This window comes from Helianthus annuus, chromosome 2 (genome assembly GCF_002127325.2).
Source record: "Helianthus annuus cultivar XRQ/B chromosome 2, HanXRQr2.0-SUNRISE, whole genome shotgun sequence".
Lineage (NCBI taxonomy): Eukaryota > Viridiplantae > Streptophyta > Magnoliopsida > Asterales > Asteraceae > Helianthus > Helianthus annuus.
In genome coordinates, this window is record NC_035434.2 from 3,531,746 (window position 1) to 3,554,179 (window position 22,434).

A 22,434-nucleotide genomic window follows, 5' to 3' on the forward strand; every position below is an offset into this window, starting at 1 on the left:
TTGCTAGCTTGGATTCCGCACTCGCTAGTAGGTTTGTATAACAAGGTTTAGGTTCGCTATCCTCCGCGAAAAGGGACCTACAAGTGGTATCAGAGCTTGGCTCTTTACCTTGTTTAAAACCGGGTTTTTACAAGTTTTGGTGTGTTGAAACACTTGGTGTTTGCACCTGTTTTTACTTGATTTCTTGCATTTTCTTTGAGTAAAAACGTGTCTAAACTAACCGGGAGTGTTTAAAGTGGGGTTGGGTAACTTGAAAAATTGTTTTAAGTGATTTTGAATTTTCCGGCTATTTTCCGGTTTAAAATTCCGGTGACTGGTGTTGAAGATAGGGTTGTCATTTTTGGCAAACTTTCAAAGTTGGTGGTGATAGGACAGCCTGCCCATACCTCTTTGCCGAAAGTTGACCTTACCAACCTGTCACCTTTTCACCAACCTTTCACATCAAAGTCAGTTGTGTCAGAACCTATCGAAAGATATCTTTCGACATCGAAAGATCATCCTTCGATATCTTTCGATCAAGGAGGGCTCGAAAGATTTATATCCTTCGACCCATCCTTCGAAGTCTGAAACATATCCTTCGACAGAGGAATCTTTTCGAAAGACTAGTGTCCGAAAGATTAGGATCCTTCGTATTGGTGAATCTTTCGAGACTTGTTGATCGAAAGATAAGGATTTAACACGAAAGATAAGGATCTTTCAAAAGGGAATCCTTCGTGTTCTTGAGTCTTTCGAGATCATTGTTCGAGAGTCAACAGTAATCCTTCGAGTACTGTTGATCCTTCGAACAAGATTATATCTTTCGATTGTGATCTGTTTATTATTAACAACTTTCTGTGATTTCAGATCTTTCGACCAGGATCTTTCGGTTGTGTTATCTTTCGGATCTTTCTTACTTAGCATTTATTTTGCTTATCTATCATGAATCCGAGTTGGTGGGGAACTCCGGCTCCAGACAATGGTGAATATACAAGATCAAATGTCACTCCTTCATGGTGGGGTACATCGGCTCCAGACGATGGAAAATACACGAATACCAGGTCATCTCCTTTATGGGCCGAGTCGCCGGTATCGACATCTTCTCAGGGAAATCAATGGGCTTTAGTATCGAATCAAACTCCGAGCATTCAAAGTATTCTACTAAGCGAAAGTGAATCAGGAAGTTTGAATCGACCTCCAAAGTTGATGCATTTGAATGAATATCCAGGATGGGTTGAGAGATTTAAAACATATGTTCTTGGTCAAAATACGGAACTGTGGATACGTTTCACCACAGATTTCGATCAAGCCATAGAGGTTGCTGCTTCAGATTCTACTACGTTTGCTGATCTTCCAGAAGATAAAAAGAAAACCTATGATCTGGAAAAGAAGGCATACGCCATTCTCACTCAGGCGTTGAGCAAGGATATCTACCATCAGTTTGTCAGCTTCAAGACAACAAAGAAGTTATGGGATGGATTGAAAAACAGAGGAGTGGGAAATGCAGCAACACGTCAAATGCGTCATGATCTTCTCAAGAAAGAATTCGAAGGCTTCACTTGTATGGATAAGGAGTCCTTGGGAGATATGACAAGCCGATTTTATCATCTGCTTACGGAATTGGATAATTACAGTGTAGTGACAACTCAAGCTGAAGTTGTGAAGAAGTTTGCTGATGCTTTGCCTCCTCAATGGAGTAGTTTCTTGGAAATCCTGAAGTACAACGGGGTGTTGAGAACCACTAATATCAACGAATTCGTTCAACTGTTGGAAAACAAGGATCAGGAGGAAACATTGAAGGCGAAGAGAGTTCCATTGCCACAGAATCCAGAAATGTACTGTGGAACTTCCAATTCTTCGTCTGCAAGAACCGGTTCACATGCTCCACTTCAAACAGCGTTTGTCACAAGCACAGATTGTTTTGGCAATCCAATACAAGTTCCTGTTAAGCCACCTCCCACCACAGACATGTATGGAAATCCAATCCAACCACCTCCACCTCCTCCTGCTCAACAACAACAACGTGCATGTTATGGAGGAACATCATCTGCTGGTCAACAATCAAAGTCAAGTACAGTACAGCTCGACACGTCAAGCTTCTCTAAAATCAGTGTAGAAGTGGCTAAGGAACACATGGAGCTGCTTAACACTGTAGTGAGCGCGTACTGTGGGTTGATAGAAGGTCAGATTGGCAACATTAATCTGACACAAGAAGATTACAGGCAGATTGATAAAGAGGAGATGGACTTGATGGACATCAAGTGGGCCTTTGCGAGTGCTGTGAGAAGAGCAAAGGATTGGATGGAAAGTACTGGCAGAACCAGCTTGGAAAGTAAGCGAGACACCAAGTATGGGTTCGATAAGCAAGCTGTTAAGTGCTTCAACTGTGGTGAACGGGGTCACTTTAAACGGGAATGTACAAAGCCAGCCCAGCACGGGAATCAAAATCCCTTCAGAAACCAAGGCAATCGGCAGAACAGAAACAATGATCGTACCATGGTACCCGTCAACAACCAAACCAACCGGGCACTTGCGGTTCAGGTAGATGAAGGTTGTGACTGGTCAATCCAGTTGGGTGGTGATGCTCCCGATGGAACAGCATGTTTTGCTCAGATTGTGAAGGAGCTAGTTCACACCAGTGGTGGAGAATCTTCTGCCAGTGGTGGTGAATCGTCTGAAGATGAAGACTCTTCTGGGTACAGCAGAAGTGTTGATGAAGAATCATCCAATTCTGGTGATGATCATGTGGGTGAGACATCGAATGCAGTAATCGATGCAGATATTGATGAACTCTTGGAGGAAGCTGCAGCAGAAACTCAAAGAAGATCTATTCTGGTGGATCAAGCTGTTTATACTTCGTCTTCTCTCCATTCAGCCTTTATGGCTAATGTCGACGGTTCATCAAGTCAGGTATGTGTCGATGAACCCACTGCTGTTAATTGTGATGAATGTGCTAGGATGCATGCTAGATGTGTTGAAATGGAGAAAAGTATGTCTGAGTTGCAAGGCAAACATGATGCTTTACAAGCTAGTTTGTTTGACTTGCAAGACAAACATACTACTGTGAATGAGAATCTGAGTGACTTGCAAAGTAAGCATGACGCTTTGCAAGAAAAATATGATGTGACCTTTCTCCACAATCAGAAATTGACTGTGGACCTCTCTAAATGCACAGAAGCCAACATGTTTTATGAAAACCATGAAAAAGAATTTAAGTCAGTAATTGAAACGTTAAAGAAGGATAAAACTGAACTGACTAAAATGGTTTCAAGAAAACAAACTGATATTAATCTGTATATATCTCGCCTTGAGAGTATGCAAAAAGAGATGGCTTGTGTGAAAACCGAAAGTGATGCGATCCAACTCAAGCTAGACAGTTATTTGAGTTCTAGCTATGTGTTAGATCACATCATTGACGTTCAGAAGGAAAAGAGAGATGTCACATGCATAGGGTACAAGAAGTGTCCACCTCCAGTGAGACATAATTATGATGCCATGCCTGATGAAGAGGACAGGGTATTCTTTGAACCTTCTGTGCCTCTGGATGTTAAGGAGTTTGCTGCAGGACTCGGATACCAAAAGGAAGTATCCTCAGATTCAGATGTGTCAGCAGATACATTTGTGAGTGCTGAACAGAATCAAGATCCTCCAGTTGTGATTGAGGATGCTGATTCGTCTGATGATGAATCTGACGATACTGTCCCAGCAAAGTCTGATGCGGTAGTCAAAAATGAGGACATACCTCTTGAGAATCACATTTTATGTGATCCCCCTGTCAAACCCGCTAAGACTGTTGCAACTGAGTCCTCATCTGCAGAAGAGCCAGAGAGTGTGAATTTGCTGTACACTCTAGTTGGTGATGATAAAATTTACTCAGACAAAGATTTTCCCATTAAGAATGTTAATCAATCCTTAATCTGCAAAGTCTTTGAGAATTCGACGAGTAAGTTCTTGGGAAAGGCAGGACCTAAAGTTACAGTTACACAGTGTCCTCCTATTCCAAAGGCTGAAATTCGAAAACAATTTGGTAACAAGAAATTACCAACAGTGCCAACACAGCAAAATCACACCAAACCCAAAGGTAAAACACCGGTTCAAGCTAACAAGAAGCCGAACCAAAAGAAGAAGAAAAATGTGAACTTTGTGAAATCGACGGGAACAGACAAAATTGAAAAGTTTGAAAATCAATCTAACTTAGATTTTGTCAAGAAAACAATTGTCGAGAAAAGAAATGAACTAAGCAGTTCAAAACCTAGTACCTCGGGTTCACAAAGTTCAACATCATCAGCTAGACGATCACATGATTCTTCGGGGTTTGTAGAACGAAGATCATGTTTTGAGTGTGGAACCATTGGGCACATTATTAGAAACTGCCCATATCTTCATAAGCAGAAAGGAAAGGTTGATGATCCCCGTGGCAAAACTGACCGTAAGCCAACTGTTTCCACAAAACAAGATCCCCGCCTTGTAAAAGATAGGGAAAAGAAACAGAAACGCCAACAGGTCAAAAGGATAGAAAAAGCGACTAAAACCGATGCGGTTCAAAAACAATCTGTTGTTGTAAAACCAGACAATTCTAAAACTTCAAATTCTCAAGAAGTTAAAATTTTAAAGAAAAACACTGGTGAAACCAAACAGACTTGGAAACCAAAAACGGTTGTTGAATCAGGGGGACCATCACAATTCACCAACCATCAAAGACAAGAAGTTATTGTCATTGATGAAAATGGAAGACCCAAGACCACAATGGCTTGGGTCCCCATCTCCAACTAATTCATTTGAGTTCATGTGCAGGGTGCTTCAGGAGGAACTATCAGTAGTCATTGGATTGTTGATAGTGGGGCATCCAGGCACATGACAGGCGACATGAAGCTTCTCTACGACGTTAAATCTATTAGAGGAGGTTATGTTGCTTTTGCTGGAGATAAGGGTGGATATATAACAGGAGAAGGAATGATATCTAACGGGATTGTCAGCTTTGACAAGATCAATTTTGTGCAACAACTTGATCACAATCTTCTTAGTGTTTCTCAAATTTGTGACAAGAAATTTTCAGTACACTTTGATGCTAATGGATGTTATGTGCTGAAACCCGGCTTCAAAATTCCAAAAGAATGGATTCTCTTGTCGGCTCCAAGGATAAATGATCTGTACGTCCTTGACATGAGCCAAGCTATTACTACGTCTGCACAAGCAACTTGTTTCGTTTCCAAAGCCACAGAAAAAGACACTATCTCTTGGCACAGACGAATGGGTCACATTCACTTACGCAAAATGAATCATTTGGTTTCAAATGAATTGGTGAATGGTGTTCCCCTCAAAAATTTCCATCTTCAAGACATCTGTGTATCGTGCCAGAAAGGAAAGCAAACAAAGAAGAAGCACCCTACAAAGAAGATCAACACGGTGGCAGTTCCTCTTGAGCGGTTGCACATGGATTTGTTCGGTCCTGTCAAGCACAAGAGTATTCGGGGTGATCAATACTGCCTCGTGGTTACTGATGATTATTCAAGATTTTCTTGGGTTGCGTTCATGGCACACAAGAGTGAAACCTTTGGCATTATCAAAAACTTGATCATTCAGATTGAGAATTTGTATAAGTTGAAGGTTAGGCGGATACGTAGCGACAATGGTACTGAATTTAAAAATCATTCCATGGCGGAGTTCTGCACTTCAAAGGGTATTCTTCATGAGTTTAGTGCAGCTTATACTCCTCAACAGAATGGTGTCGCTGAACGTAAGAACCGCACATTGATCGAGACTGCTAGGACAATGTTGGTAGAGTCGCAGTTGCCCATTCCATTCTGGACTGAAGCTGTGGCCTCTGCATGTTACACATTGAACAGAGTCCTTACAGTCAAAAGGCACAACAAGACCTGCTTTGAGCTTCTTCAAAAACGGAAACCAGATTTGTCTTATCTAGAACCGTTTGGAGCTCCATGCACAATCATCGATCCTAATGGAAAGTTTGGGGCAAGAGCAATTGATGGATACTTTCTTGGGTATGCCACCCCTAACTTACGAGTCTGGAATCTAGAGACTAAAAGGGTCGAGGAATGGTCTGAGGTCAGAGTACAAAGGCACACCTTGCCAGTCAAAAATCCGGGTCAACCTTGGATGTTTGAGTACGATGACTTTTTCAATTCGATCAATGTTGAAGCCGTTGAAGAAAATGCTGCGGCTAGGATGTTTTTCGAGAGTGACAATGCAACAGTTTCACCGGTGGTTCGTCCGATTCTTGTTAATCAAGAACCATCTTCTTCGGTGAACAATAATACTCTCAACAATGAGGATTTTCATGATGCAAACGAATTGAACGAATCTTCAGAGGATGATGAATTTCTAGATGCAGATCAAGAAGCTCCTACAACAGCAGTTCATGGTACTTCAGAGGGTACTCCTCCTGTGGATACACATAGAACAGCTGAGATTACTGCATCATCTTCTTCGTCAATTCCGGGTCTTGAATTGGTTGTTGATCTTAACCTCAACAATCTGGGTATAAATGTTCCAGTTCCAGATAATCCAGAAACAAGGATTCATAATACCCATCCTCAACAAAACATCATTGGAAATGTGCAAAGTGGCGTTCAAACAAGAAACATGTTGCGAAACAACAACAATGCAGGCTTGTATGCAGCTATTCGGGAATCCGGGCAACAAAACGACTGGTCCTTCGCGTGTTATGTCTCACAAGAAGAACCAAGAACGTGGAAAGAAGCCTTGAAAGATAATGCTTGGGTTGAAGCAATGCAGGAAGAACTGCAACAATTCCAGAAGCTGGGTGTCTGGAAACTAGTAGAGAAACCTGCTGGATACAAGAAGATTGGTACCCGTTGGGTTTTCAAATGCAAAAAGGATGACCGCGGAGTTGTTATCCGAAACAAAGCACGTTTAGTTGTTCAAGGTTTTCGTCAGATTGAAGGGATCGACTACAACGAAGTCTATGCACCTGTTGCACGTCTCGAAGCAATTCGAATCTTTCTAGCCTATGCGTCCTTCAAAGGATTCAAGGTTTATCAGATGGACGTGAAAAGTGCATTTTTACACGGTGTGGTTGAAGAAGAGGTGTACGTCGAACAGCCTCCAGGTTTTGAAGATCCTATCCATCCCGATCGGGTTTGGTTGCTCAACAAAGCTCTTTATGGTCTTCATCAAGCACCACGAGCTTGGTATGCAACCTTATCTCACTATCTGCTGGAGAACGGTTTTCGTAGAGGTCTTATCGACTGTACTCTTTTCATCAAGGAACAAGATGGAGATCTTCTTCTGGTACAGGTATACGTTGATGACATTATTTTTGGTTCTACTAATGATGTCTTGTGTAGGGAATTCGAGCGCATTATGCAGGATAAATTCGAGATGAGTGCTATGGGGGAAATGACCTTCTTCTTGGGCCTACAAGTACAACAAACCGAGTCTGGGATATTCATCCATCAGACTAAATATGTTGGTGACATCTTGAGCCGGTTCCAGATGTCTGATGCAACGCCCATTGGTACCCCATTGCCAACTAATCACGGAATTACTCCAGACTTGAAGGGAGAAGCTGTTAGCCCTTCTATCTATCGCGCTATGATCGGATCTCTTATGTACCTCACAGCATCAAGGCCAGACATAATGTACCCAACGTGCCTGCTTGCCAGATATCAAGTTAACCCGAAGTCCTCACATCTTGCTGCTGTTAAAAGGATTTTTCGTTATTTGAAGGCGTACCCTGACACCGGTCTGTGGTACCCTAGGGATAATAACTTTGAATTGGTAGCTTTCAGTGATTCTGATTTTGGCGGATGTAAAATCGACGGTAAATCCACAACGGCTGGATGTCAGTTCTTAGGAAATCGCCTAGTCACATGGCAGTGCAAGAAGCAGACGTGTGTAGCTACCTCAACATGCGAAGCTGAATACATTGCTGCCTCAAGTTGTTGCTCCCAAGTTCTTTGGATTCAACAACAAATGCGGGACTACGGTTTTGAATTCCTAACTACTCCTATTTACGTTGATAATTCTGCTGCTTTAGATATCACTAGAAATCCTGTGCAGCATTCAAAGACCAAACACATCGAAATCAAATATCACTTCATACGTGATTGCTTTGAGAAAAGGCTAATCGATGTTGTTAAGGTCCACACCGATGACCAACGTGCCGACTTATTTACCAAAGCATTTGACAAATCAAGATTTGACTTTTTATTATTGGTAAACGGCATTAAGGTCAAGCAAGAGTAAAACCAACATCGGAAAATCATTTTTGTAAATACCTTTGTGTTTTTAAATTTATCTTAGTTTGTTGATTTTAGGGGGAGTAAATCCAAAAATCGGAAAATACAAAAACATCGAAAAATTTCAAAAACACAAAAACAATAGAAAAACAAAAATGAGTTTCCTGGCGAGAAAAAAAAGAGAAAATGATAGTACATCAGTGGTCTATCCAAACCTCTTTAAATCTTAAATGAAAAACGATAAGCAGCTCTATATAAGATGTATCGGTAGGCTCACAATCATTTTAAAGTGTGCAGGGCGATATAAATCTTAATCGACTGAAGACCAGGTGGGAACCATTCATTGGCATATGGTCTTAGTACCGAAATTTCGTTTGATAGATTGCCGAGGCTCTGAGATATTCGGTCTTTATGCTGCTTATCATCTGGGTATCATGGTTGTATCTTTTACCGAAAAATAACGGGGACGCAAGTCTAGATCTTCCATGATACTATACATACGTGTACATATTACATACTGCATACTGCATTCGACCTCAATAAGTGATAAACAATCACATGTCCATATCAAATAAGTGATAAAATATCACATTTATCCGGGTGTCAAGTTCGTCTCTCTGCTGTACGGAAGTACTGACCTGTTCACGGACTTGCACCTGTGCCCTCATGCATACGAAAATCAAGTTCCTCATCAATAAGTGATTATATCACAAAGGACTTGTTTTCAATTCAAAATAAGTGAGTATCTCACAATTTATACGGTCAAACAGATGATAATCGGTATACTCACCGGTAAGATGAACTCTCGTGCATACCTTGATACGGGAATGTGTCGTGATGTGGATGAACACCGGTCGGTAAGTATAAATCATACCTTAACGTATCCCCTCGCCATGATTACATCTGATAAGTTGAGTTTAAGTGGACAACAATACCGATAATTGTTATAGGATGCTTATCTTAATGTTAACTAACTGAACAACAAGAGTGTTTTGGCATGACCGTACACTGATATGATTCTCTTACCCTCGAAACTCGCAAAAAGAATGTCTGTATATATTTATTTACTGCTTAACTTTTATTGTTTTTCTTTTAAACAGTTTCGTCGTTTGGTGCATATCAGCACGACATTAGCGGTGATGTCTTTTGATAACACTCAAAGGATTTTAAATTGTTGTCTTTCTTAATATTAAAACACACCTAAAATCTGTTTTAATATAAACTTTATAAAAGCCAAAAAGATTTTATTTCTGCTTTATTTTCGATCGTACGATGTTGGAGCTCAAGTCTTCGTTACCTGAAACCTGACTGAAAACCGAACTGACTAAATCTTCATAAACGGTCGAAATTTGCATGTTTTGAAAGTTAAAGACTAAAATTGACAAATTTTATTAAACTTTCAAACTGTCGGACGGTGTTTGATTATGACATGGTCATTCGTGTGTCATTTGTTTATACTATATTCCAAGCAATTGTTCTCATTACGCGTTTAGATCTCTTGCATGTGCAGATTCTAAAGGCTAGGAGAACATGGTCGTTGACGAGCTTTGGAATGAAGACACGAAGGCACTCAATGAATGAAGATGATCGAGTTGCTGCTGGCCATCATCATCACCTCAAGGATCTTACTTCATAAAGTTAAAGTATTTCACGAGCATAACTCAAGGGGGAGCTTATGTTAAGGGGGAGTTTGTCAACACACTTCCTACATGATACGGGTAGTTTGTTGATACACTTTCTACTTTCAAGACGTGAAGACTTTGAAGATCCTCCGACATTGAAGACATGATAGGACATCAGAGTCTTGAAGACCTGAAGACCAAAGACCGTCGAAGTTCAAGACGAGTCTACACTTTTAGAAGAACAAGACAAAGCTTAGAGATCAAAGACAAAGCTACAGCCAAGGGGGAGTTTGTTGGTGCACTTATGTCTGTACTTTGTCTGTATTCGGTCTGTATGTAAACGATGTCCTTGTCAGTCCTGTAAGTTGACCAAGTCAACCGTCCTCCTGGTTTGACTCAGTCAACAGTTGAAAGAGATGTTGAAAGATGCACTGTCCCGAAGGATAAGAGATCGAAGGATGATGTGGATCCTTCGATCTCATCGAAAGATATGCTTCGAATGACTTAACCTCGAAAGGTGATCCTTCGAGGTACATGCTTATCCTTCGAACACTTAATCTTCGACAGATGATCCTTCGGACCATCTGTCGAATCCTTCGGACATAGCATCTTGGGCTGGGTATATATACCCATGCATGTGTTGAGTTCAGTAGTTCTGCCATTTTACACACCCGAGAGATAGAAGCTTAGAGAGCATTCTGTCCAGAACTCACTCACACACTTAGAGAGTTTATAGAACACTTCTGTAAACATTGAGCTTGTAACCGAACCCTCATTGCATTAATACAAGTTGTGTTAATCGGTGAATCTTGTGTGTTTGTTTCTCTACTTGCTACTAACTCGGTTTGCTTGCTAGCTTGGATTCCGCACTCGCTAGTAGGTTTGTATAACAAGGTTTAGGTTCGCTATCCTCCGCGAAAAGGGACCTACACCTATGCGTCCTTCAAAGGATTCAAGGTTTATCAGATGGACGTGAAAAGTGCATTTTTACACGGTGTGGTTGAAGAAGAGGTGTACGTCGAACAACCTCCAGGTTTTGAAGATCCTATCCATCCCGATCGGGTTTGGTTGCTCAACAAAGCTCTTTATGGTCTTCATCAAGCACCACGAGCTTGGTATGCAACCTTATCTCACTATCTGCTGGAGAACGGTTTTCGTAGAGGTCTTATCGACTGTACTCTTTTCATCAAGGAACAAGATGGAGATCTTCTTCTGGTACAGGTATACGTTGATGACATTATTTTTGGTTCTACTAATGATGTCTTGTGTAGGGAATTCGAGCGCATTATGCAGGATAAATTCGAGATGAGTGCTATGGGGGAAATGACCTTCTTCTTGGGCCTACAAGTACAACAAACGGAGTCTGGGATATTCATCCATCAGACTAAATATGTTCGTGACATCTTGAGCCGGTTCCAGATGTCTGATGCAACGCCCATTGGTACCCCATTGCCAACTAATCACGGAATTACTCCAGACTTGAAGGGAGAAGCTGTTAGCCCTTCTATTTATCGCGCCATGATCGGATCTCTCATGTACCTCACAGCATCAAGGCCAGACATAATGTACCCAACGTGCCTGCTTGCTAGATATCAAGTTAACCCGAAGCCCTCACATCTTGCTGCTGTTAAAAGGATTTTTCGTTATTTGAAGGCATACCCTGACACCGGTCTGTGGTACCCTAGGGATAATAACTTTGAATTGGTAGCTTTCAGTGATTCTGATTTTGGCGGATGCAAAATCGACGGCAAGTCGACAACGGCTGGATGTCAGTTCTTAGGAAATCGCCTAGTCACATGGCAGTGCAAGAAGCAGACGTGTGTAGCTACATCAACATGCGAAGCTGAATACATTGCTGCCTCAAGTTGTTGCTCCCAAGTTCTTTGGATCCAACAACAGATGCGGGACTACGGTTTTGAATTCCTAACTACTCCTATTTACGTTGATAATTCTGCTGCTTTAGATATCACTAGAAATCCTGTGCAGCATTCAAAGACCAAACACATCGAAATCAAATATCACTTCATACGTGATTGCTTTAAGAAAAGGCTAATCGATGTTGTTAAGGTCCACACCGATGACCAACGTGCCGACTTATTTACCAAAGCATTTGACAAATCAAGATTTGACTTTTTATTATTGGTAAACGGCATTAAGGTCAAGCAAGAGTAAAACCAACATCGGAAAATCATTTTTGTAATTTCCTTTGTGTTTTTAAATTTATCTTAGTTTGTTGATTTTAGGGGGAGTAAATCCAAAAATCGGAAAATACAAAAACATCGAAAAATTTCAAAAACACAAAAACAATAGAAAAACAAAAATGAGTTTCCTGGCGAGAAAAAGAGAAAATGATAGTACATCAGTGGTCTATCCAAACCTCTTTAAATCTTAAATGAAAAACGATAAGCAGCTCTATATAAGATGTATCGGTAGGCTCACAATCATTTTAAAGTGTGCAGGGTGATATAAATCTTAATCGACTGAAGATCAGGTGGGAACCATTCATTGGCATATGGTCTTAGTACCGAAATTTCGTTTGATAGATTGCCGAGGTTCTGAGATATTCGGTCTTTATGCTGCTTATCATCTGGGTATCATGGTTGTATCTTTTACCGAAAAATAACGGGGACGCAAGTCTAGATCTTCCATGATACTATACATACGTGTACATATTGCATTCTGCATACTGCATTCGACCTCAATAAGTGATAAACAATCACATGTCCATATCAAATAAGTGATAAAATATCACATTTATCCGGGTGTCAAGTTCGTCTCTCTGCTGTACGGAAGTACTGACCTGTTCACGGACTTGCACCTGTGCCCTCATGCATACGAAAATCAAGTTCCTCATCAATAAGTGATTATATCACAAAGGGCTTGTTTTCGAATCAAAATAAGTGAGTATCTCACAATTTTATACGGTCAAACAGATGATAATCGGTATACTCACCGGTAAGATGAACTCTCGTGCATACCTTGATACGGGAATGTGTCGTGATGTGGATGAACACCGGTCGGTAAGTATAAATCATACCTTAACGTATCCCCTCGCCATGATTACATCTGATAAGTTGAGTTTAAGTGGACAACAATACCGATAATCGTTATAGGATGCTTATCTTAATGTTAACTAACTGAACAACAAGAGTGTTTTGGCATGACCGTACACTGATATGATTCTCTTACCCTCGAAACTCGCAAAAAGAATGTCTGTATATATTTATTTATTTACTGCTTAACTTTTATTGTTTTCTTTTTAAACAGTTTCGTCGTTTGGTGCATATCAGCACGACATTAGCGGTGATGTCGTTTGATAACACTCAAAGGATTTTAAATTGTTGTCTTTTAATTTCAAAAACACACCTAAAATCTGTGTTTTAATATAAACTTTATAAAAGCCAAAAAGATTTTATTTCTGCTTTATTTTCGATCGTACGATGTTGGAGCTCAAGTCTTCGTTACCTGAAACCTGACTGAAAACCGAACTGACTAAATCTTCATAAACGGTCGAAATTTGCATGTTTTGAAAGTTAAAGACTAAAATTGACAAATTTTATTAAACTTTCAAACTGTCGGACGGTGTTTGATTATGACATGGTCATTCGTGTGTCATTTGTTTATACTATATTCCAAGCAATTGTTCTCATTACGCGTTTAGATCTCTTGCATGTGCAGATTCTAAAGGCTAGGAGAACATGGTCGATGACAAGCCTTGGAATGAAGACACGACGAGAAGGCGCTCAACTGATGAAGATGATCGAGTTGCCGCTGGCCATCATCAACACCACAAGGATCTCACTTCATAAAGATAAAGTCTTTTCACGAGCATAACTCAAGGGGGAGCTTATGTTAAGGGGGAGTTTGTCAACACACTTCCTACATGATACGGGTAGTTTGTTGATACACTTTCTACTTTCAAGACGTGAAGACTCTGAAGATCCTCCGACATTGAAGACATGATAGGACATCAGAGTCTTGAAGACCTGAAGACCAAAGACCGTCGAAGTTCAAGACGAGTCTACACCTTTAGAAGAACAAGACAAAGCTTAGAGATCAAAGACAAAGCTACAGCCAAGGGGGAGTTTGTTGGTGCACTTGTGTCTGTACTTTGTCTGTATTCGGTCTGTATGTAAACGATGTCCTTGTCAGTCCTGTAAGTTGACCAAGTCAACCGTCCTCCTGGTTTGACTCAGTCAACAGTTGAAAGAGATGTTGAAAGATGCACTGTCCCGAAGGATAAGAGATCGAAGGATGATGTGGATCCTTCGATCTCATCGAAAGATATGCTTCGAATGACTTGACCTCGAAAGGTGATCCTTCGAGGTACATGCTTATCCTTCGAACACTTAATCTTCGACAGATGATCCTTCGGACCATCTGTCGAATCCTTCGGACATAGCATCTTGGGCTGGGTATAAATACCCATGCATGTGTTGAGTTTCAGTAGACAGACACAAGACAGAGAGAATACACCCACACGGGCTGAGAGCATTCTGTCCAAAACTCACACACACACTTGAGAGTTTATAGAACACTTCTGTAAACATTGAGCTTGTAACCGAACCCTCATTGCATTAATACAAGTTGTGTTAATCGGTGAACTTGTGTGTTTGTTTCTCTACTTGCTACTAACTCGGTTTGCTTGCTAGCTTGGATTCCGCACTCGCTAGTAGGTTTGTATAACAAGGTTTAGGTTCGTAATCCTCCACGAAAAGGGACCTACATAATCCACATGCAACAGAAGATTAAAGAAAACTCATCTTTGTTGTATTCTCTACAGTGATCATAGCAACTCCTTTTAAATCCACTCTTTATCATCAAATATCCTACAATGTTATCTAAGAGATTGTTTTAACCCATACAAGGAATTCTTTAAAAGGCACACCTTATGCTCTTGACCTTCCACTTTAAAACCCCAAAGGTTGTTTCATATAAACGTCTTCTTCAAGTATTGTATGAAGAAAAGCAATTTTAACATCAAGCTGCTGTAATTCGAAATCCTTAGCACAGTAAAAGCCAAAACAACCCTTATAGAAGTGTGTTTCACTCATGGGCGGACCTAGCCTTTGGCCAGGGTGGGCGGTCGCACCCCTTGAAAAAAAAATTTAGTGTATATTTTAGGCAAAAAACCCGACCACACCCCTTGAAAATATGGCTGAACACCTTATCCGCACCCCCAGCAAATATTTTCTGGGTCCGCCACTAGTTTCACTACATGGGAAAATATTTTTTTCTAGTCTAATCCTGCTCTTTGTGTAAAGCCCTCTGCCACTAGCCTAACCATTAACCAAGGTTTGTCAACCCCTTGAGTTTCCTCCTTTAGCTTATATATCCACATGCAATCCACAAGCTTTTATTTCAAGCTTACCCCCCAATACCCATGTCTCATTCTGGTACATTGAGTTCAATACTTGTTCCATAGCCTTAATACAACACTCCTTATGGACAGAAATAGCCTCATTACATGTCAAAGGTTCAATGGTATCTTCCATTTCTGCTATGTCAAATATGAATGCAGATACATGATCACTACATCTGTACCTAGCTGGTGGAACAATGGTTCTTCTAGGTCTGTCTTTATCCAAACTATGCCCAACTTCTCTATGATCCATTTGTTAACCAACCACACCATCATTAGCATCAGTAGTATCCTCCACCCCAATCTGAACACTATGATCATCATGCCTATTCATTGAGCTAGTACCCGGCCTCTTGACTACCAATCACCACTTTGTGCATTAGGTCTTCTCTAAATGCTACAACATCTCTGCTCACTTTTACTTTTGGACTAACATTTTATTTGGTGTCATATGGAATGAGCATTCAGAATCGATAATCCAATCACCAATAATGATCCCTATGCACTCTCATATCCTGCAAATGATCCTTCAAGTGATGAATTAAACTGGTTCCTGAATGAACTTGACTCTATTTTCTTCTTCTTTCTCTTACGGCAATACCTCTTTAACTATTGTTTTCTGAATTGCACACACAACACTTTCTCTTAAATTTGGATTTAGACCGACCAGGAGTATTTGTTTTAGAAGTTATATAGCCTCCCTTGACAAACAAATCATTAGCTTACTCATCTTTGACATCAAATCTTCTTTTGAAACTAATGCAGCCAATACCTCCTCCATGGACAAACTTTCTCTCCCCGAACAAAATGCTCATAACAATAAGGAAAATATGTCTCAAGAAAATATTAGCCTAATCTTCTTCGTCCATGTGACATCAATATTTTTAAGATCAACCACTAACTTATTGATTTCGTTTCTGTGATCTTCTAAGGATTTACCAGAAACCATTTGGAATTTATATGATATCTTGTTGAGATACCGTCGATTTACGTAAGACTTAGTCATGTAGACACTTTTTAGTTGCGCCCAGATTCTGGCTGCTAAAGTCTCTTTTGACACCTCTCTAAAACAAACTCTCCTAGGCTCAAAATCTCCTAATCTCTTTTGCGCCCAGATCATGTCTTTTAGCGGCGACAACTGTCGCCGCTATTGGTCGATATTCTTGTAGTGGTCTTTCTTCCCCGTGTCTGTAAGTGTTGCCGACTAGTGCATCAACGACGCCAATTGTTGAAATAACACCAAAGAAACAATGAAATTAAGAGCACAATTAACTCTCAACTATTGAACTTTATTGATCGAATCTCACTTACTACAAAGAAACCAATGATGAACAAATGGAATCACTAACATATTGACTGTTTGACCTATTTATACTAACCAAGTAACCAACTATTGGAAACTAATTATCAACTAACCATAGATTGGTTATAACAGCTATATTAATTCTTCAGATGTAGCCCCTGATCTTTTGCTGACTTTCTAACTAATGACAATATTATATATTTACCCTGTTGACCCAATAGTTTGACTGCAACTCTACATCTAATAGTCAATATTGCCACCTCTAATTACGATCTCTAAGTACCATGCATAATCAAAAACATGGGCATCATATTGTTAATGGATATCTTCACCAGAAAAGCTGAATAAAAGTATGATTTAATTACCTTTAGATCCTCGAATTGTATCTTTCCCTTGGAAGGCCAAGATGATGGTGGTCTGTTGTTCTCCAAAGTTGCTGATTGCTCGGGTGGAATATGCATAAATTGTTTGATTCTTTCTATTGATATAACATAATTGGCTAAGCTACAATACCATCTAGTAAAGAACACTTGGATACCAGATAGTGTCAATGCATAAGATAGAGAGAGGCCAACCAACCCTACATATGCGAAGACCGGATTCATGTAGTTAATAACTCAATATAGGGCATGGATATGTATCAACTTATTCTAATGTAGACTTCAAATCTTAAGCTTGGTGTAACCAACTTTCAAAACTTACCCAGAAGACGTAAAAAAGGGGGTTAAATGCACCAAAATAAATCAAACTCAACACATAATTCAAGATGCTTAGTTATGATGTAATAACTAATAAAACTTTAAGTTTGATATGTAGCTGACTTTTAATTTTACTATTTGATGTAACCAAATTAAAAACAACAGATGTACCTAAAATACATCAAGAGTTATGCTTTGAAAATTTTATACCAGAGCTGAACTAAGTTCGCTAGATACATGTCCATGCATAATATATTAGAAGTTGGTTGCACCAAATGTAGGTTTCTAGAGTTAATTATATGATAAAGACACTAGTTTGTAACTTTATTTGCAATCACGTACACTTAAAAATGGACCAAAACTATTCCGCGTCAACAAAACTTGTTTTGACTATTGCCCAACCGGAGCCACCTCTAGATCCGACAAACATACCTGAAGACGCAGGGCCTTTTCGAGTGTAAACCAGGAGAAAAGCAGCTGTGATTAGGGTTAGGTTTGAAAAAGCTTCTGTTCTCAAAATCAACCATTCTAATGTTGCATTTGAGAAAATCAAAGTACTTGAATCACTATCCACCAATTTTAGGTATTCTTCAAAAAACCTATCTTGCATTTTAAATGCTCTTATTGTTGCAACTCCAAGTGATGTTTCCGATGCATAATTCATCAGGGGTGCTTTTGTGGTTCCATTGATTCTCATTAGCTCCCTAGCAGTTGGCTGATAATATCCCTGAAGTTTAGAAAATGATGTTAGGCTGGTGCAACATTACAAAAGCGAACCAAAGTACCGGTTCAGTACTCCCAAACTGTAACATGAACTAGACTTAAACTTTTGTAGTAAAGGATAAAAAGCTCACGACTCTAATAGAAAGAAAGGCACCTGCATATATTTTGAAGCCGCGATAGCAAAGATGGCTACAATGAGAACTTGCCAAGTCACTGAAGCCATAATACCAATTGTGGCAAGTAAATCAATACCAGCACTAAACGCAAAGGCAAACGAAAATGGTATGTCAAAATCAATCACACTCAAATCAGATGAGGCCTGCATGAACAATAGATTAGTCACCAAACATGTTGTGTCGGTTTTTTGCATTTCTGCATGTTTGAAATGAATTGTATCAGGCAACTCAACACAACCAGATTTGTTACCAAACTCTGTTGGTTCAGACCCGGAATCCCACACACTAGAAACTCACATATGTGGAAACAAAGAAAGCTTCACAGCTTTAGTATAAAAGAATTATGTGAGTTCTGCAGAAGGAAAGGTAAAAGGCAGGTGTATTTATTCAATAACTCAAATGCCTTTAAATAGGCGACCATACTTACACTAAAAGACTCTATCAAAGCTACTATTAGACTCTCCCTGATTTTTTTTGAACAACAAATTTTGATCACTGACGGACCACTGGAGTATCATCATGCCATCAACGGAACCACCGGTCATATCCATCTCCACCGTCTATAATGCCTCTAATTCAAGAGGAAACCCAATAAATATGGGAAAAAACCCTCTTGTGGGAATCGAACCCAGGGCCTAATGGTCCGTAAGCCTTTTCTCACCCTCAAAATACCAATAGGCTATAACGCCCTCCTATTTAACATAAAGTTCGCCTCCTACTAATCAATGATAATATCTATATATATTATTATAAATATACATAAACAAACATTTTTTAACGACAAGATCTATTATCGCTTTTTGCATGTCCTTGGAAATTTAAAGTAGGCACAAATTCTCCCAATTTGTGTCCTACCATACGATCTGTTATATAAATAGGTAAATGTTCCTTTCCATTATGGACAGCAATAGTATGGCCGACCATTATGAGTATAATTGTAGATGCCCGGACCATGTTATTATGATTTCTTTTTCTTCTTTTGTGTTAAGCTTATTTATTTTTTTAATAAGTGATTCGCTACAAAAGGATTTTTTTGAGTTAGACTCTCTCTGATACCTGGACAAAAGAAACACCTTCAACAAAACTCTAAACCACCAGCATACTAATTCAAACTTACTTGCATGGACTTAAGTATCACGTGCAAACCTCAAATTGTGCTATGACCCGTTATTAGATACCCATGTCAAGATTAACCCAATTAAAAAAACTCAGCCACGACTCTTTTGTATATCTTATCCCACACAAAACCAGTTACAAAAGACCCTATTCATACTAAAGAAAACTTGACTAGTCTTTAGCTAACTCAAACTCCTAACAACTAGGGAGATAAACAAATACATATCTTGACTCAAATAATAAATTAAATACTATCAATCATCTTTAACTAAATTACTAATAATCTCCTAAACAATTGTGGCAGTAAATCAATACCAGCACTAAACACAAAGGCAAACGAAAATGGTATGTAAAAATCAATCACACTCAAATCAGATGAGACCTGCATGAACAATAGATTAGTCACCAAACATGTTGTGTCGGGTTTTGTGTTTCTACATGTTGGGAATCATTTGAATCAGGCAACACATCACAACCGGATTTTTGACAAAACTCAGCCACGTCTCTTTTTTTTTATCTTATTAATCGAACCCCACACCAAACCAATTACAAAAGATCCTATTTATAACACAACTTGACTAGTCCTTAGCTAACTCAAGCTTAGGAAGATAAGCAAATGCTTTCCATCACTGAAATAATAGAGTAAATACTAACAATTATCTTTAACTAATTACTAATAATATCCTCAACACCTTGGATAATTACCCCTTTTTAAACCTTAATTTATGCAACTCCTTTTCTTGATTATCGCCTCACCCACTTTAACCAACTTCCATTTTCACATGTGAACCAATTAGGATTAAGTAACACCTTTACTACACACACATATGACATACCCTTCCCCTTTTTATATATTTCCAAATTAATAGTACAGGGAGTTAATGAACTCTTACCCTTGTTAATAGTCGTCCAATTGGAGTAGAGTCAAAGAAGACCATGGGAGCAGTGAAAACCGAATCTGTGAACTTGTGGAAAAATGCCTTAGATGCTTTTAATCCCAAAAGTGTAGCAAAAAGGGATCTCAGAGACACAAAAAGCATGCTTGTAGTTGAAATCAAAGTGTAAACACAAATCAACATGAGAATGGTGATTTCAGGGATTTGAATACCAAATGCTAGCCAATAACTTGCAACCGCCTGAAGAGCAACAAAACCAACATGACTTATGATACTTAATGAAAAAAACCATGTTCCTTTTGAGATGGCAACATAATCTAAGAATGTATTCCATCCAACATTCCCAGTGTCCTTTTCTTCGTCTTCAGTCAATTGTACTCCTAAACCCTTTGTCAATATCTTTTCCTTGTTGCTCTTTTTATTGAGCCCATTTTTATTATCTGTAACATGGGGTTCGCTTTTACTTTCAGAAGGTGAACTATCTAAGCTTGTAATGGCATCTTTATGAGCATTCACAAGCTGCTCAAAAGTTGTCCCTGCCATTAAGAGATCCTCATAGGTTCCTGATTGTGTAACCTGACCATCTTGCAAAACCTTTAAGAAAAAAACCAACTTATACAATCAGTTAAATTCCTTGAAAACATATATATTTCACATATAGTTCTAAATGTTTAAAATATCTTATGTATCCTTCTAATCTCTAATAATTGGGGTCTGTAGCGAAGACGTGTCGTCGCAATAGGCTTCGACTCATGTAGTAGTAATTGGTATTATTTTATATAATTTCTAATGGACTAAAGTAAAATTATTGATGTTATGGTAAATACTATATTATAAAATTTAGAAGGGCATATGTGATGTTTAAAATTTTAGAAGAATATATGTGAAATTTATCCATGTCAATATATATAATTATGTTTAAACCAGAGTACCAGAATATTATCAACAGACGAGAGAAATTCCACTTGGTGAGTGACAAGAATGATAGTTTTACCCTCAAGACAAGTCATAACGCAATCCTGAAAAAATAGCAAATGAAAATAATTAGGAAGTGTTTGTGCATGTATGCAATAATCAAATAGTGTTTACTGGTATTGTGTATGGAACTCACTTTACTAAGATAGTGCTTCGACCTTTAAATGTGTAAGTGTCTTGAAATCAACATTAGAATAATATAGGGAACACATATTTAAGTACATGTTAAGAAAAACTCAAAGAAAGAGAGATTCTAGGATGGGTTGTAAACCCATTGATTCTTTTAAGACCAAGAATTGTTGGACTCCATTCATGTTTGCAGCGGATAAACATGGCATCGATGTATCAGTGGACATGGTGATGATGGTTATTATGATCACCCAAAAGAATGAATGATAATGATGTTGAATAAACAAACTGTGCATGGATGAATGAATGGACCATATTGAGAGAAAACAAACTGTCTTAGTGCCGGAATATGTTGCCGGACCGGACATATTTATATGTGTGGATATGGCGGTTGATGTTTGGCGGGAAAACTGTCATTGGCAGTGTTTGAATTACCCGCTTATGATCAACACTCACACTTATCAAATGTACCTAACATAAGTTATAAGTAATTACATATAAGTATCATGAATATAATTAAGTTTAAATATCACTTCTAACACTTTCCCCTAAACTTAATTGTGTTTAGCGGCGAACATTAGCACACTCTTATTGGCTTCATCGACAACTTTCCTTGCCTCCTTGAAGTCGAATTTCCTTCGTCTCTTGTGCATTTTCCAAGCCCCTTCCCAATCGTTGCCTGCGTATAGAGCATAATGATCCATGGCAGCAACTTCTTTCACAGCTTCAGCACTTGCACTTCGTTCGTGGCAGCCTTCCGACGATGGTTCCCCTTCCTTCATCATTTCTTTGTCATGTGCCTTTTCTTGAATATCCTTAAACCTGTAACAGTAAACCAAAACATCTAGATACATGGCATAGATTATCCTCATGTATTCTCCGTCTTGGTACTCGTATCCCATGTCTTTAGCGATCACTGGCCAAAGATTATCATCTGTTACACTTCGGTATCCCCCATCTCTCTCCACTATCATGTACAGGCCCAGTAAATCTATCTTCTTGTTATCAACCATCTGCGGTGGAATGGATCTTGTTGTAATACCCAACTTAACTTGACGGTGATAAACCATTGTAACATCTCTTCGAACTTCCTTTCTAATTCGTGTTTATATTGAAACACGAACTTTCCATCTTCCATCATCTCTAATAATGCCTTACAATCATTGAAATCTTTGAACTCCAAGTCCCTTATTATCATTACACTCCAATCCGTCTCATGAGAGGAAACATTCAGAT

The 22,434-nt window shown here is 39.1% G+C and overlaps 1 protein-coding gene across 1 annotated transcript in view; it reads right to left on the bottom strand.

Annotated features, from left to right (window-relative positions):
* The window catches only part of LOC110908303 (ABC transporter C family member 8), a 36,872-nt gene extending 14,700 nt beyond the window's left edge, over nucleotides 1-22,172 (bottom strand). The window contains exons 1-6 of the mRNA XM_035987287.1: nucleotides 21,783-22,172; nucleotides 21,634-21,669; nucleotides 20,092-20,688; nucleotides 18,061-18,225; nucleotides 17,616-17,910; nucleotides 16,851-17,065 (exon numbers count right to left, since the gene is read on the bottom strand). Coding sequence (XP_035843180.1) covers nucleotides 16,851-17,065; nucleotides 17,616-17,910; nucleotides 18,061-18,225; nucleotides 20,092-20,688; nucleotides 21,634-21,669; nucleotides 21,783-22,172 — 1,698 coding nt within the window. The remainder of the gene's footprint in view (nucleotides 1-16,850; nucleotides 17,066-17,615; nucleotides 17,911-18,060; nucleotides 18,226-20,091; nucleotides 20,689-21,633; nucleotides 21,670-21,782) is intronic.
* Between the last annotated feature and the right edge of the window lie 262 nt (nucleotides 22,173-22,434).